General features: G+C 39.8%; 2 protein-coding genes across 8 annotated transcripts in view; one reads left to right on the forward strand and one right to left on the reverse strand.

Moving 5' to 3' along the window:
- Window positions 1-10,364, reverse strand: part of rfx1a (regulatory factor X, 1a (influences HLA class II expression)) — a 13,852-nt gene extending 3,488 nt beyond the window's left edge. The window contains exons 1-18 of one of the 6 annotated variants that reach the window (XM_036213300.1): window positions 10,191-10,364; window positions 7,204-7,578; window positions 6,817-6,926; window positions 6,650-6,745; window positions 6,153-6,250; window positions 5,695-6,070; window positions 4,788-4,963; window positions 4,244-4,363; window positions 3,943-4,076; window positions 3,708-3,826; window positions 3,023-3,129; window positions 2,786-2,937; window positions 2,248-2,345; window positions 1,836-1,985; window positions 1,201-1,409; window positions 402-555; window positions 276-321; window positions 3-189 (exon numbers count right to left, since the gene is read on the reverse strand). In XM_036213300.1, coding sequence (XP_036069193.1) covers window positions 29-189; window positions 276-321; window positions 402-555; window positions 1,201-1,409; window positions 1,836-1,985; window positions 2,248-2,345; window positions 2,786-2,937; window positions 3,023-3,129; window positions 3,708-3,826; window positions 3,943-4,076; window positions 4,244-4,363; window positions 4,788-4,963; window positions 5,695-6,070; window positions 6,153-6,250; window positions 6,650-6,745; window positions 6,817-6,926; window positions 7,204-7,558 — 2,661 coding nt within the window. In that variant the 5' untranslated portion in view covers window positions 7,559-7,578; window positions 10,191-10,364 and the 3' untranslated portion in view covers window positions 3-28. Of the gene's footprint in view, window positions 1-2; window positions 190-275; window positions 322-401; window positions 556-1,200; window positions 1,410-1,835; window positions 1,986-2,247; window positions 2,346-2,785; window positions 2,938-3,022; window positions 3,130-3,707; window positions 3,827-3,942; window positions 4,077-4,243; window positions 4,364-4,787; window positions 4,970-5,643; window positions 6,071-6,152; window positions 6,251-6,393; window positions 6,520-6,649; window positions 6,746-6,816; window positions 6,927-7,203; window positions 7,579-9,905; window positions 10,037-10,190 lie in introns of those variants that run through there. The other 5 variants (XM_036213299.1, XM_036213298.1, XM_024272051.2 and 2 more) reach the window with 5 other exon arrangements.
- rln3a (relaxin 3a) lies at window positions 9,946-13,717 on the forward strand. Of its 2 annotated transcripts, XM_024272053.2 has the most exons (3): window positions 9,946-10,081; window positions 12,422-12,789; window positions 13,069-13,717. In XM_024272053.2, exons 2-3 carry the CDS (start codon window positions 12,630-12,632, stop codon window positions 13,350-13,352), a joined length of 444 nt encoding a protein of 147 aa, XP_024127821.1. In that variant the 5' UTR covers window positions 9,946-10,081; window positions 12,422-12,629; the 3' UTR covers window positions 13,353-13,717. The 2 variants fall into 2 exon arrangements, with proteins under 2 accessions (XP_024127821.1, XP_036069195.1); XM_036213302.1 differs by lacking the exon at window positions 9,946-10,081 and having other exon boundaries at window positions 12,296-12,789.
- The last annotated feature ends 218 nt before the right edge of the window (window positions 13,718-13,935 follow it).

Below are 13,935 nucleotides of genomic sequence, written 5' to 3' on the forward strand. Positions count from 1 at the left end.
GGGATCAATCTCTTCTGCTGGGTTCTGGTTAGTTTTCGGTCGACCCGGTCGTGAAGAGGACCCCCTGATCAGTTCTGGCCAGCTTGGCGGGCGGCTCCAGTGACTCCTCCCCCAGCCCGGTCCCGTCAGACGGAAGGGACAGCTCCTGACCCTCTTCCTCACTCTCCTCTTCCTCGTCCTCTTCCTCCTCTGCAATTGGAAAATGTTACAGAGACAGTTTTGTTTAGAGCTTTACTGCAGATGTGACTGATGAGGGAGAAAAGAGAGCAGCAGACCTTTGTCGGGATCCAGCTGGTTCAGACCTCGACCCAAACTGGCAAACTTTTGGTATAAAAAAAAAGAAAGCTGGTGAGTATATTTGGCTTCTGCTGCTTTTTCAAACACATTTTTGTATTTAATACCTCGCCCATAACGGCGATGGGCGTTTCTCCCTTCGCTTGAGCCACCCGGTGCTCTATAAGGTAGTACATGTACTCGTCGTACAGCAGGCGGATCAGGTGAAAGGATCCGAAGCTGGCTGCACTGCGCAGGGTTAAATCTCTGATCACCATGGAACTGCAGAACACATGAAAGAACATTACATTAATGCAACACCTCCTTTAACTGCTTTTCAGAATTGTACGTTATTTGTTTCTGTCCTTGTTCCTCCACCAGAAGTGCAAACAAAAGACTGAGAACAAAGAGGAAAGCATCCAAAAAGGCTCTTAACTAAATACAACTTTGTCATTTCAGGCTATTTTAGTCAGAACATCAATAATTTATTAAATAAATCAGTAAACCGCCACACTTGGCCTAAATAAGTTCTTAAAAATACAAAGTTTTTATTTACTTTGAATCCAGTTTACTATTTCAGACAAGATTGATTCCAAACCTCCACAAAAGAAGGAAAAACTTTCAAAAATGAAATGTTTCTATCAATATTTTTAAAACGTATTCAAGGATTTGAAATATCACACTGCTTAACTCCAATCTGAACATCATGAATTAATATTTAAACAGTTTTAAAGATGGTAAAGCATTGAATAAATAGGGCATTTGGCTGCTCTGTCCCCGTTTTTGCTAGTAGAGAATGAAGCTCAGTCTTGCAGCACCTTGGAAGGCATCAAAACAACCTCCTTCCATTTCCTTTAAACCCACAACAACAAAGACATCAGAAATCAATACAGTTTTTTCTGTTTTGTAATGATTCCTCTGCCGCACCTGTAAAAAGACCACTTGAGGAGAAATAGCTTTGCAGCTTTGGGGAAGGCAGGGCTGTGCTGGTAGGGCTTCAGGACTTGAGAGACCACGCCGTCGAGCCACACAGCCCACTGCTCTAAGGAGTTCTGCTGCTGGAGGGTCAGCTTGAAGTCCTGCTCCAGACGCTGAACAACACGGTCCTCACAGCGGCACACCCATGAAGCCTGCTCCTGCAGACAAGAACACACACAACTGTCACTATTGAACACTGCATATAAATAAAAAGGATAAAAGGGTGCATTCATTCTTTTTTTATTATTATTATTTGAACTTTGGGGGTACAGTAAGAATGTTAGCTGAAAATGTAATCAGGACTCAAGTAGGTAAAGATTTCATGTTGCTGCAAAGAGGTAAACAGTTTCAAAGGAATACAGGAAGGGTTTCCTGGTATGAAAAGACAAAGAAGTGACTGAGAAATGGGTAAGTTATGATACATCTGTGAAACCACAAGCTACGAGAAAAGCGCTGCATGTGCAGAACCCTTTAACCCATGAAAGACTCTGCTGCTTACTCTGAAAACCATGCTCTTATCACACAGGATCCTCTCAGACCACAGGAATAAATCAAATAAGAAAAAAATCCACTAACAAACCAACCTGGACGTTTGCAAAGTCGACCCGGTTCAGATCAGATAGCATTTGGTTGATCTGAGCTGTGTTCTGCAGCACAGCGCGGGCTGCCTGAGCAAGGTGGTTGAGACTGGTGTACCGGCGCAGAGTCTGGGCAAACGCATTAGCGGATGTAACCTGTGGAAAAACACACCACAAGCTAAACTGTGAGCTGACAATAGTAAAAAATGACAACTATTTTAAGAATTTGTCATAAAAAGAAAACAATTTTTACCTTATCTAATAGAAAATAAACTCTGCAATTGGCTTCATATTTAAAAATTGTAAAAGTGTATTTATGTATCTCTGCATTAAATCCTCCAGGCTGCAGAGACAGATAGCTGCCTTTCTCAAAAAGCAATGTTCCTAATTAACTGTAAGCGGGAGGAAGTGGCTGTACCTTGATGCGAACCATCTCCTCTGGGATGTTCATCATGGCATTTGTCAGCCAGCTCTCCAGGCTCTTGGCAAAGTTACGGATGGCTTGAGTTAAGGCACCTTGGGATGGCAAAAGGGTTAATGGATTTAAAAGCTGTTTTCAAGTGTGCTTCCAAAAAAAAATGCTGTTTTAGGAGTTTTATTTTGTTGCACTTTGGTTGCACAAACGGATGAGCGAAAATGGCAGACATCATAAAGTAATAAATCTCAAAGTTTGGCTAAAAGTTGCCGGTGAAACAGGAAGAAATCCGGATAAATTTCAGCACAGCACAGCAGACTGTGCTATCGTTTTTCTGCAGAGCCAGCACTTTTTTCCAAATGAAGAGAAAATCATCGTAAGAAAATGCTGACTCGCTTGAAAGGTGGGTGTTTTCTAACACTTCTCCCACTTTACCCAACACCTCAATATGTACACATTTGGGCTGCCACTAAAAAGCATTATTTTTAATCATTTAGATGAGCCTGACAGGGTAATAACTAACTAAAAAAAGGAGGCTTACTGGGGATGGGTCGGAGGACATCAGGGATGAGGATCTCCACCAGGCTCTGGTACAGGCTGTTGTCACAGTCACGGCTCCATCGTAGCACTGGCTCATATTTGCACAGCAACACCAAGCAGGATTTGGGGAGACGCTTCTCAGACTCATCATGGCTGTCGACACAAACAGCAGCCATGTATAAAGGTGCAGCAACAGCTCTAGTGTCTTTTTTTTGTTTTAGCTGAGACCAGAACTCACACAGCAATTGTAGCATCTCCAGCCTGACTTTGGCTGAACCTCCAGAAGGTCTTCCACAGAGTCTCCACCAACGTGAACTGCAGGTTGATCATGACATCCAGAATGGCCTGAAAGAAGACAGAGACAAAACAATAAATGACAGAAAAAAACCAAAGTGGAGAAAGTTTTTGCTTGTCATTTAAGGCACTTTTCTGCCTATAACAAAGGATCGACAAGATTAATTTACCGACTTCAGTTCATGTTCTTAATATTTTAATACATATAAGTAAAGTGGGATTGTGACCATGTCTATCAAATCCAAGGAAATTGCATTTTTTAAATTAAAAGTAAAACAAAGAAAGATATACATAAATATGTAATAGTGGCATCCAAATATATAGATAATACTCTTGACTGACATTTAGAGACACTCCAATGTTGAAAGAATAAGCTTTAAGCTGACCGAACTAATATTAGTGCTATAAGATTAACCACTGGACACTAATTCTAATGCTTTTTGTCTTAACCTCAAACAAAAATGGGGAGGAATGAGGATATGAAAGAATAAGTGATTCCAATACCAAAGCTATTATAGTCCTTTTTCTGTATGTTGTCTGGAGTCAGCAGTATGATAAAACAGAAGAGTCTTCATTGTTATCTAAAACAATACAACTCCTAAATATTTAGCCTTGGATCAAAGCATTACCTCACAGTGTTCTCTGTAAAGCAGTTGAAAGCTCTTTATGTGCTCCAGTTCGATTCCCTCTGGCAGCGACTTGCCCTGGAGGTCAATATCTGGGAACTCTGGAAGAGCTCTGGATGCATCTGGACACAGCAGTGATACATTCATTTGGTGCGGTGACTGTTTAATCAGGTGCACACATTTGTTACTGACACTGAGTTGATGTCAGATGTCAGAGAATTTATTTTAATGTAATCACCTAAGAATTGTTGGTACTGCTGGACCTGTGTGCTGATGTCCACGTGGCCCGAGCCCTGCTGCTGTTGCTGCTGCTGACCCGCTCCTGCCGCTGTGCCGTTGGTCATTCCTTCAACTTTATGCACAGGCTTCAACCTGAGGAGAAAATGATCGCTCAACTCTAGCAAAAAATATTATGGAATTGTCAAAAAATGTTTAAGTAAAGTCAAAGTACATAGAAAAATTAATAAAATGAGAATCTGAGATATAACTGAAATGACAGATTCTTTCTTTCTAAGGTTGTGCATCGACTCTGTACACACCTTTGTTTCTGTGAAAATGGTTGTTGCCTCATGGCCAAATGTTGCTGATCCTCCATCAGACGGAGTAGAGAGGAGCCTGCCTTGATTCTCAGTCCATAGTAGTGGTATTTAGAATTACCTCTACAAGAAAAAACACAAAGCATTGAGAGAGATGAGTTTCAGTTATAACACTGGCTCTTAACATGTTTATTTTAATGTGTTAAAGTAAAAAAATAAATTTTTTGTACTATATATATCTTTCTCAATCAAAAACCAAACTATCCTTGAGTTTAAAGTTATTGTTTTGCTGACTTCACCCACTTTTGACTCATCTGCCTTCATCTTTACCCAGTTTGTTCTCAATAAGCACAATATTTATAAAATTTCAGTAGATCTACATTCTTTTAATAAATGACTTTAATAAAATACTTAGAAAATAGACATCAGAAACATAAAAAAAACTCTTTTATTAGAATTTGAATTAGCGGGGACAGGGAAGTGGTTGATCCACATTTTTCATTTTAAGGGTTCTCCACAGTAAAGTCTTAGTGTGTGGTGATCTTACCGAGTTCCCAGGCGACGTGTGCGCAGCCCCATGAACACAGACCGAATAAGCTTCCCAAAAGAAGCAGCATTAACGGGCTCAAGTTTCTGCTCCTGACAGTGCAGCAGGTAGTGGCAGTAAAGGGTGGAGCGCGGCAGACTAACTCCTTCAGCTGTCTCATAGTTGTCCAGCAACCACTGTACCTGACACACAGCCAAGCGAAAGAGAGAAGAAAGCTGATGTGATTAGAAAAACAACAAGATGCTGTCAAATGAAACCCTTAACATGTAAACAAAAACACACATACATGCAAAGTCATCAACATACAATAAACATGTTGAAATTAGTACATGCGTTTTTCTGACAATCAATTATAAGAATCCGATCCATTCATGTTTACAGTCCTGTTAACCACTGAGGAATGAAAAGACAAAAACACCCGTTTGCGTGCCGTGGCATACAGTTTTGGTATGCAATGAACATATGAACTGAAAAATTGATGGGATGTCTGCCAAACACATTTTAGTTATCATTCTGGTATGGGATTTAATAGGATGAATTTGGGATGAACGTTATAGTGTTAGGGCATTTCAAGCAGATTATAAATGCCCTTCATCGCATGCACCGCAATGACATGGAAATGATGAGGTCATGGTTTTGCTTGTAGAATTATAATTCAGTTAGAAAAATAATAGTGTCCTTTCAGCTTTGATCAGATAGTATTATGTTATGGTACTGCTCACTTTTCAGGCCCATATTTTATTTTTTCCCCCACTTTTTTAAATGTAACAATGACATCATCAGTGTGCGCCACCAAAGGGTTGAGTGAATGAGAACGGAAGGAGACGAAATTCCTGCGCTTGGCACCTCTGCATACCTTCTTGTCTGCCGACGGCACGCTAGTCTCCTCGCCTTCTGTAATACTCACAGTGGCTGGGGAGGCGCGGGCGGTGTGAGAGAAGCTCTGGCTGTTGCCAGCTGCCCCTGCGCCACTGCTGCTGCCCAGCATGTAACCCCCTTGGATTACGTAGCTGCCTGCTGCGCTACCGTTCGTGCCGGTTCCATCCTCCGCTCCGTTGGCGGTACCCCCTGCTGTCACTACAGTGGCCCCTCCCGCTGTTGCACTGGTGGGCTGTGCCACAAACATGGACACGCCCCCGGTGGTGCCAGCTGTTACAGAGACGGTTAGAGATGTACCAGGGGTGGAGGCCTGCGAGCCGGAGGTCGGCTGACCGTCGTAGTACTGGGCAGCTGTGGTCTGCGTGTACAGCGGGGTTTCAGTGTACGGAAAGTTACTGGAACGACTGAAGAAAAACAAATAAATGTTTTAAAAACAAGGATTCACCACATTAATATTTGCAGCTAAATCTTCAGTTTAAATCTAACATTGTGCTGGCTGTGTAGTTGGCGTCTCCTCCTTCAACATACTGCACTTGATTGGTGTAAACATGTTGCACCGGCACTGATGTGAGCTGCTGCTGGACCTAAACACACAAAAATAAATCCATAAATCACTGCATAAATCATCACATCAAATGTTTTATCAGCCTGACATTTTCTGTTCAGATTGAAAGCTACAAATTCTCCTTTTTTCACCCTGACAAGCTCTCTTGTGTCCCTAACCTACATGACAAAGGAGAGGTGACTCTGTCCTGCCTAAACTGTAAGGCTCTTCTGTCACTTGAAAAAACTTCTGTTCTTCTTTTGTATTACTGGCTTTTTGTGCCATCTTGATGCAAAGAAGAAGCTGGAATGTGAGAAGTTGGACCTTAAAGACAAGCAGACTAAACACATGAAATACACAAAAAGGTCAGAGTGACATAGTTAGATGTGGAAGTATGTGGTGGATTCATGACACCTCCGTGGTGCTGAGCCTGACTTACCTCTTGGGTGAGATGCACAGGCTGTAGACTGGTGACACTCAGCTGAGTGCCTGGCTCAGTTTTGGGAATTTGGGATGTGGCTTGCACAACTGACCTCTGTTGGAAAAAAATACTTTCAGTACAAATGAGTTTTGTAAGAAAGTAAAAATAGATTGTGTGTGTTTTACCTGCTGGGCAGTTTGGACCTGCTGTACGACCTGCGTGGGAACTCCTGTCTGCACTACAGCAGGAGGCGGGCTGGAATCTGACACACTGTCACTTGAGTTGAGGGAACCCTCTGAAAAATTAAAAGGGTAAGAAGTGGTCTGTTTTTAGTATTTGTCAGGATCCTATCAGCTCTTCGTATAAACTCTCTAATGATACTCAACAAATCAGGGAATAAATAACTAGGTTTCACATTCACACAATCACTTGATACTTTTTTCCACATATTTATCTATAAGATTTAAAGAGAAGGAAAGAGGCGTAAAAATAATAAAATACATCTATTTTCCAGTGTGTTTAAATATTTGCAATAACATGTTATTTGTGACAGAAAAAGTAAATGACTGTACCTGTGACTGTAACTACAATGAACTGGGGAGTGCTTTGAGCGTTTCCAGACTGGGTGGGAGAGCCCTGGATCTCTGCAGTCACATACTGCGTCTGGCCTGTTTGGGTCGGTGCCGCAGATTGGGTTTGACTCCCATTTGACGGCTTTTGAGTTGTCACAACAGTGGATTGCTCTGCGGCGGTGGCTTGGTCAGCGGGCGTGACAATAGTGGGCGTGGCCACGGTTGTTTGAATCTCTGCCAAGAACTGGGGAGCAGGGGTGGATGTGGTGTCAGGTTGACCTGGTGTGATGGTAACAGCAGCTCCCTGGGTTGGAGCTGCTGGCTGGAGCTCACTTACATAGCCAGAGGTGGCCATTACAAGAACTGGGATTCACCCTAAGGAAAAAAGGAAAAACATTTTCTATGGTTACTGTTTTCCTAATAAAAACCACTCTGGCTTTAAATGAAATAAACCATTTATGTTAAGTTAATTACAATGTTTCCTAAGCTACTCTGTAACAGACAAAGGAGGAGATAAAATCAAAAACATTGAAGACAGAATCACCTTAATTTACTTTAAAAAACTAGGTATCAAACTTTAAAAAATAACTTCATAAAAAAGTATGAGTACAAGCTGCTAATTCATAAAAATACTTTTTAAAAAAGCTAAACAAAACTTGAGGGTCAAAGCAGTCAATTCTCATTTTGTCTTTAAAAGCTGTTCAATTGTCTGAAAACACTGGTGAGGATGACCTGTTTGCAGTGCAGCTGATAAGAAAATGTTGGAAAGGTCAAGAGGAAGTGTATGTCAGTGTATCATTACTGCAATCTGATCAGCTAACAGGACGGCATACATCATCATTCCTATGCAATCCATTCAACACACTCGTTTAACCTTGCCATGCATCTTGCTGCATGTATACACAGTTGTATTACTTTCCCAGACATAGCAGACTAACACGGTGGAAATGGTAATAGAAATGATAAAGTTATTGATTAAATGTATTTATTAAAAATACATTAAATGAAAAGATGATATAAAATTCTACTAGGATTTCAAAATAAAATTGTAGAAAGGAAAGTCAAATAAGACACCTTTTTGGATAATCTTACTTCCTAAACACGGAGTTGTGCTTCTTTATCTATGCTATTTCCTTTTTTAAAGACATCTATGAAAGCATATGTTCTGAAGCTTTAAGTCCCACTCCAATCATTTTTTTAATCTATGGTAAAAGCGTTCCCAGTGGTCTTTTAATTTTGCTATTTTAGCCAAAATAATAAAAAAAACTGTAATATTTGCGAAGCAACAATAGTTCATTAGAATATCATCTCTAAGTTGTGGCGCAGCGTAAGCCTGCCCTCATTTCCCATCATCCATTTGTTTATACTCTCCCTTGCTAGCTTACAACCCCTCAAAACCTCAACCGAACATAAGCGGTGCAACAAAAATGCTATCCAGACATACAGTCTTAAGCTCGCTCAGACAAGGAAACAAAGACGAACATGGATTTATTTGTTCGGAACGGAGCGGACCATGGAGCTTGTGGCTCGCTGACTGTAGCACCTACATCACTGCTGAAGGTTTTTATCCAGCTGCATTTTTTTCATCTACTCTGATGATTTGTATAAAGAAATACCCAGAAATGAAGTTTTAAGCTTAATTTTCTTTAAATATACATATCCTCTATAAAGAAAAAAGCCACAGAAACACATTAAAACACCAAACTCCAATTGTCATATGAGTGGGTGTTTGACAAAACATTCTTATTATTTTTTTAAACCAACCTTAATTTGTTTTTGTGGATCAAACTTCAAAAATGTCCATAAAAACAAAAACTAAATAGCACTCATATATTCATTTATTTTATGTGGTTTCATGGGAAACTTTTTTTAAACCACGTTTTCTGTTAGTCAACAAAAAAACAAACAAACAAAAAACAAGCATCGTAGTTATGCAATAATCCAAACTGCAAATGATTTTGCATTTTTGATTGGGAAAGGTCTATAAGGTTATTCAGTTTTTCTTCAGTCTATTGTAAAAGGGAAAATGCAACAGATGTTTTCTATTATAATCAGCAAAATGAAATAAGCCACTTCATAAAACATTTTATTTCAAACTTTTTAAACATTTAACTTGATACTTTTTCCTTGGTTGGACTTGACTTAGGCTTCTTAAACAGTGGTAGGGACATATGTAATCTATGTATGCATGCTTTTGTTTTTGTTTTTTTTAACATGAGGCTAATTTACTTCTCAATTTAACAGTCCAAAACCCCAAATACACAAGTTGTAGGATTTGGTTTCTCCCCTCAAAGGTTCAACATGACCTCCGACGACCTGAGAGAAGCCCTCTTCGCCACGCCCCTTCCACGTTTAATATCCTCCACCTGCCAAAGCTGCCTCTACTTTCACCTATTATTCCTTTTTCTACTTTTATTACACTCCTAAAACAAGCTACTCACGAAATCTATCAAGTAAATCTATCCTTGATATACTAAAGGTTAAATACTTCGTCTGTTGCGCCTCGGTTCGTCAAACGCCATGTGCTAACACACCCTCAGCACCACTTTCTCTTCCAAAAGCCACGTTTATTCAAAAGTCTGATAAATTAGCATCAAATACTAACAACAGCAGGTTTGTCGTGACAGAGTTGGCGCTAGCTGTGGAGCAATGTAACTTGAGCAGCAGGCTAACTGGTCTCTACAACAACCGCCATTTTGTACCTTTGCTTTTGACATCGCCATAACAACGGCCTGCTTGGCTATGCATCTGTGGCTGCGTCGTCATGGCAGGGAAGAGTCGGTGTCAATCGACTTTGTGCTACACGAAAACTGCAACATTCAAGACACGGAGGCGAATCCTTTTCAAAACGCCAGCTAGCTCGCAGGCTAACAACGATGTAAGGCTGCTGCCAGTTATGGCTACTGAGACAAGGGGGAAAAGCAACAGAACAGCCCAGCTGAAGCACAACGAGCCAAAAAAATGTTTTAATATAGTAAAATATTCACCTCCGGTTTTACGTGTGAATTCCCCACTGGTCAAATATCTTCTTTTATTTTTTATGGTGGATTCAGGTGTTGTTGTTGTTGATTCTCGTTGCTGGGTTCTTGTCGCCAGGGCTACCGTGGCTATGGCGCCTCGTCTTCACCAGGGCAACTGTTGCTACCCACCCAGTCCCTGCCCTCCCCCTTCTTTGCTCTGATTGGCTGAGTGCTTCTGATTCGTCTTAAAGTCACAGTCCCCCAAATTTGTTTCTACCTTCACAGAAGCCTTCCACGCCCGTGTGCAAGAAAGGACAGCATGTTTCATTATCTTTAAAACGGTTAAAGTAACAACAAAGCAAGGGCTTTGTCCAAAGCAAAAAAAAAAAAAAAAAATCTGTATCTAATTTTTTTTTTGCCAGGTTATTATCCAGTTTCAATCGGAATGGGAAGAAAACAAATAACACAATAAAGGTGTTTCCACAGACCGTTAATGAGAATATTGATATTTATGTCAATAGGTGTATCCTGTCTTCTCCACACATTCCACAGCAGGGGGGGGGGCAGATCCGGCCCTCCACGTAAATATATCCGGCCCTACAGATCATTATATTTTATTGTTATTAATAACCCGACGTTATCTTGTGACTATTAGCACTTAAATATGCTTTACGATTTGGATTAAAATATGTTCAGCCAATGTATCAATGTACTGTATATCCTGCAAGATGAAATTGTTTTGCTTAGTCACACATAAATAACAACACATATAAATAAATAATATCGGCCTAAAATTGTCCAAAAGAATTTCCGCACCCAATAATATTTAGCTCTGTCGTAAAAACCCCAAATCACTGAAATGACAGACTGCTCATGTGAAAGTGTTTTGTCCTCCCCTGTTCTTGTGTGGCAATTGACTATTCCATCAACAGAAAGTTAGATGACTATAAAATAAATATTTTTAACATTTGAATGTGATTTCACTTTTTCAATTAATTTAAAACCATTTTTATTCTTGATATTGAAGATGTCTTAAAGTGGGCCTGTAAAGAAGTTTTTTAAATACAAATGCTGCAGAGGGCCCCATGTTTTTGTTTGCCTGGGGCCCCCAAACTGCTATGTCCGCCCCTGTCCCTCAGATATCAATCAAGTGGGATCTAATGGCTTCTGTTAGAGCAAAGCTTAATCCACTATGACCACACATACAGACCGAGGGGTCTTTTTTATAATAATCCCACACTAGAAACTACAAAACACAGCAAACAATGTTAATCCCAACAATTCATGCTATGTACAGTAAAAAAATAAACAATGATTGTTTAGAAACAATGAACATTAAAGCATTGTAGAACATAGTACTCTGAAATTGCTCCAATAATTGCCACATGACCATGTGTTAATGAGTGTCAGAAGGGCACCATGCCAAAATGCCAATGCTTTTCATTATCCCGTTTATTACAGATTCATCATCTCCATTGTAATTTCCTAAACGGGTAACCTTTGACTGTGGATACCTAGATAAAAACGTGTTTGGTATTTGTCTGACTCATGATGCAACTTCTGTGTTATCAGTCTGTGGAAATGTCAGTGGTTTTGTACCTATTTTTTCAGCTCACCTTTTTGCCAAAGACCGGCACAATAGGCGGTTTTCAAGGAAAAAGAAAAACAATACAGTACAGAGTTGCACAAGGTCATGGGGAGATTGAAAATGGCAAAACTAATGCACTAGGATAAAGCATTATCTTGGTTAATTCTGCCAGCATCTGTCAGTAGGCAGAAAGCCATCAACGTTATGGTTACACCGTCTAGTAAGCATATTTGAGTCGCTTTAATTTGCTTCAACGAAGGCCAAGTTAATGCTTACAGTAAAAAATGCCTATTTAATTCCCTAATTTTATAAAGAAATCACACACTTTATGAAATGTACCTTTAAGGATATACAGAGCATGCCACTGTATAATGTAGAATTACACTTTTATTTATTTATTTATGCAAATTACACCCATTTTAGCTTAACCACGATGTTTCCCTTAAAAAAAAACGTTTTACAATGTTTGCATATTTTTTTATCCTTACACATAGTTAAACTAGTTGTTGTGTTAACTGTTTTTAAATGCTGGAAAATGAGATCTAAACACAAATGTGCGTCACAGACTAAAGCAAATAGTTTGGAGGGGCCTCACACGCATTTTTTGATCACGCTACCTTTACTCTCCTTTTTGTTTCCATAAAGGTCTCCCACTGTATCTCTGTTTCAGATCTGTTTCTCCACAAAAAGGCCTGCATACGCAGAGAGCGTGGCTCCAGTTGTATGGCCCCCAAACTCTTTATAAACCACGCCTGGGTCACCTGCAAATGCTCACCTCATGCAGACGAGAAGACTGAAAGGAGAGAGGTGAATAAGGAAACCTGTTTTTTTTTTTCATATTTAAGAGGCACTTTGTTGTTTTAGCGGCTCCTGGTACCATGTGGACAGCGGTGGTTTTGGCTTTGTGCCTGGTTCTGGCTGGAGCTCAACCAATGGAGGACCCTACGTATGGGGTGAAGCTCTGTGGGCGAGAATTCATCCGGGCAGTTATCTTCACATGTGGAGGTTCGAGATGGAAACGTTCACTGGGGAGTTCAGGTAAGGCCTTATGTTGGCCCATTTTACACTTAAATGATGTGATTTTGGATTTTTCTTCAACACATTTGCTGTTTCATTACTGGATTTAACTATTTTTAATGGCCACTTAATTATTGTGTAAAATACAGAGAATGATCTTTTTTTATTTAACATATAGTTCACATGCTCTGCATTTGACAATATAAATAAAGATAAAGTCAACAATTATTTTGAAATAAAGTTGCAGTTTGTAAGAGAAACATTGATGTGATATTTCAATTGCACATTCAACCCCTGCAGATGGTTTAGAGGATCCATTTGGCATCTATCCGGAGGAATCTTCAGAAGGCTTAAAACAGAACTTTGTGGTGGAGAGTCTCTTCCAGAGGAACAAAGATCTTAGCTTTGTGTCCAGAGACAACCAAGAGGGAGTGTTCAGCAGACCCACACGCTCCTTCATCACTGACGAGATCCTGGAGGCTCTTCGCAAAGCTGACCGCAAAGGTCGGGATGTGGTGGTGGGTCTGTCCAACGCTTGCTGCAAATGGGGCTGCAGCAAGAGTGAGATCAGCTCCCTTTGCTGATGTGGGCATAAACAAGATGTTCTTTTTACTCTGACACACATCCACACAAATATGCATATTTTCTGGTGCACTTTTTCCCATCTCAAGTTGTCATGACTTTTTTTATTTTACACACATGTAAGCACTTAAGACTTTTCTTCTACTATTTTTTTTTTATTTAAAATTGTTTTTATCTTTTGTAACGGTAAAAATGCGTCCACTCAAAAAAGTGTCTTTTTTGTCGTTACCAGCAACTAAAGATCCTATATGTTAGTTTGTAGAAATGTAACGTTCATGTTTGATGAAGTTTTATGATTTCTTTTTGTATTTGTGTGACTTCTGATGTTTAAAACTATGTAACAAAAACATAAAACTGCTTTCCTGGTAAATGTGGCGATGTTGTCTTTTCTCACTTAAAAGATTTGAATGTTTTATCATGCAATTTTATCCACTTTGGAGAAAAAAAATCAGGTTTTTAGTGTAGGAAACAGCATCACTTCATTTGGAGATAATTATTTACAGAAGAAAAAGCATGAAATCAAAAAAATCTTATTATATGGGATAGACACCAAGAAAGAATATGACATTGAAGAAATTTGTTAAT

The sequence above is a fragment of the Oryzias melastigma genome, linkage group LG8 (genome assembly GCF_002922805.2).
Source record: "Oryzias melastigma strain HK-1 linkage group LG8, ASM292280v2, whole genome shotgun sequence".
In the NCBI taxonomy this organism is placed as follows: domain Eukaryota; kingdom Metazoa; phylum Chordata; class Actinopteri; order Beloniformes; family Adrianichthyidae; genus Oryzias; species Oryzias melastigma.

Excerpts from the sequence above, each read along its gene's own strand:
- rln3a (XM_024272053.2), top strand. The coding sequence starts at position 12,630 with ATGTGGACAGCGGTGGTTTTGGCTTTGTGCCTGGTTCTGGCTGGAGCT. Across the intron at positions 12,790-13,068 it reads ACGTTCACTGGGGAGTTCAG|ATGGTTTAGAGGATCCATTT; the intron begins GTAAGGCCTTAT and ends CAACCCCTGCAG.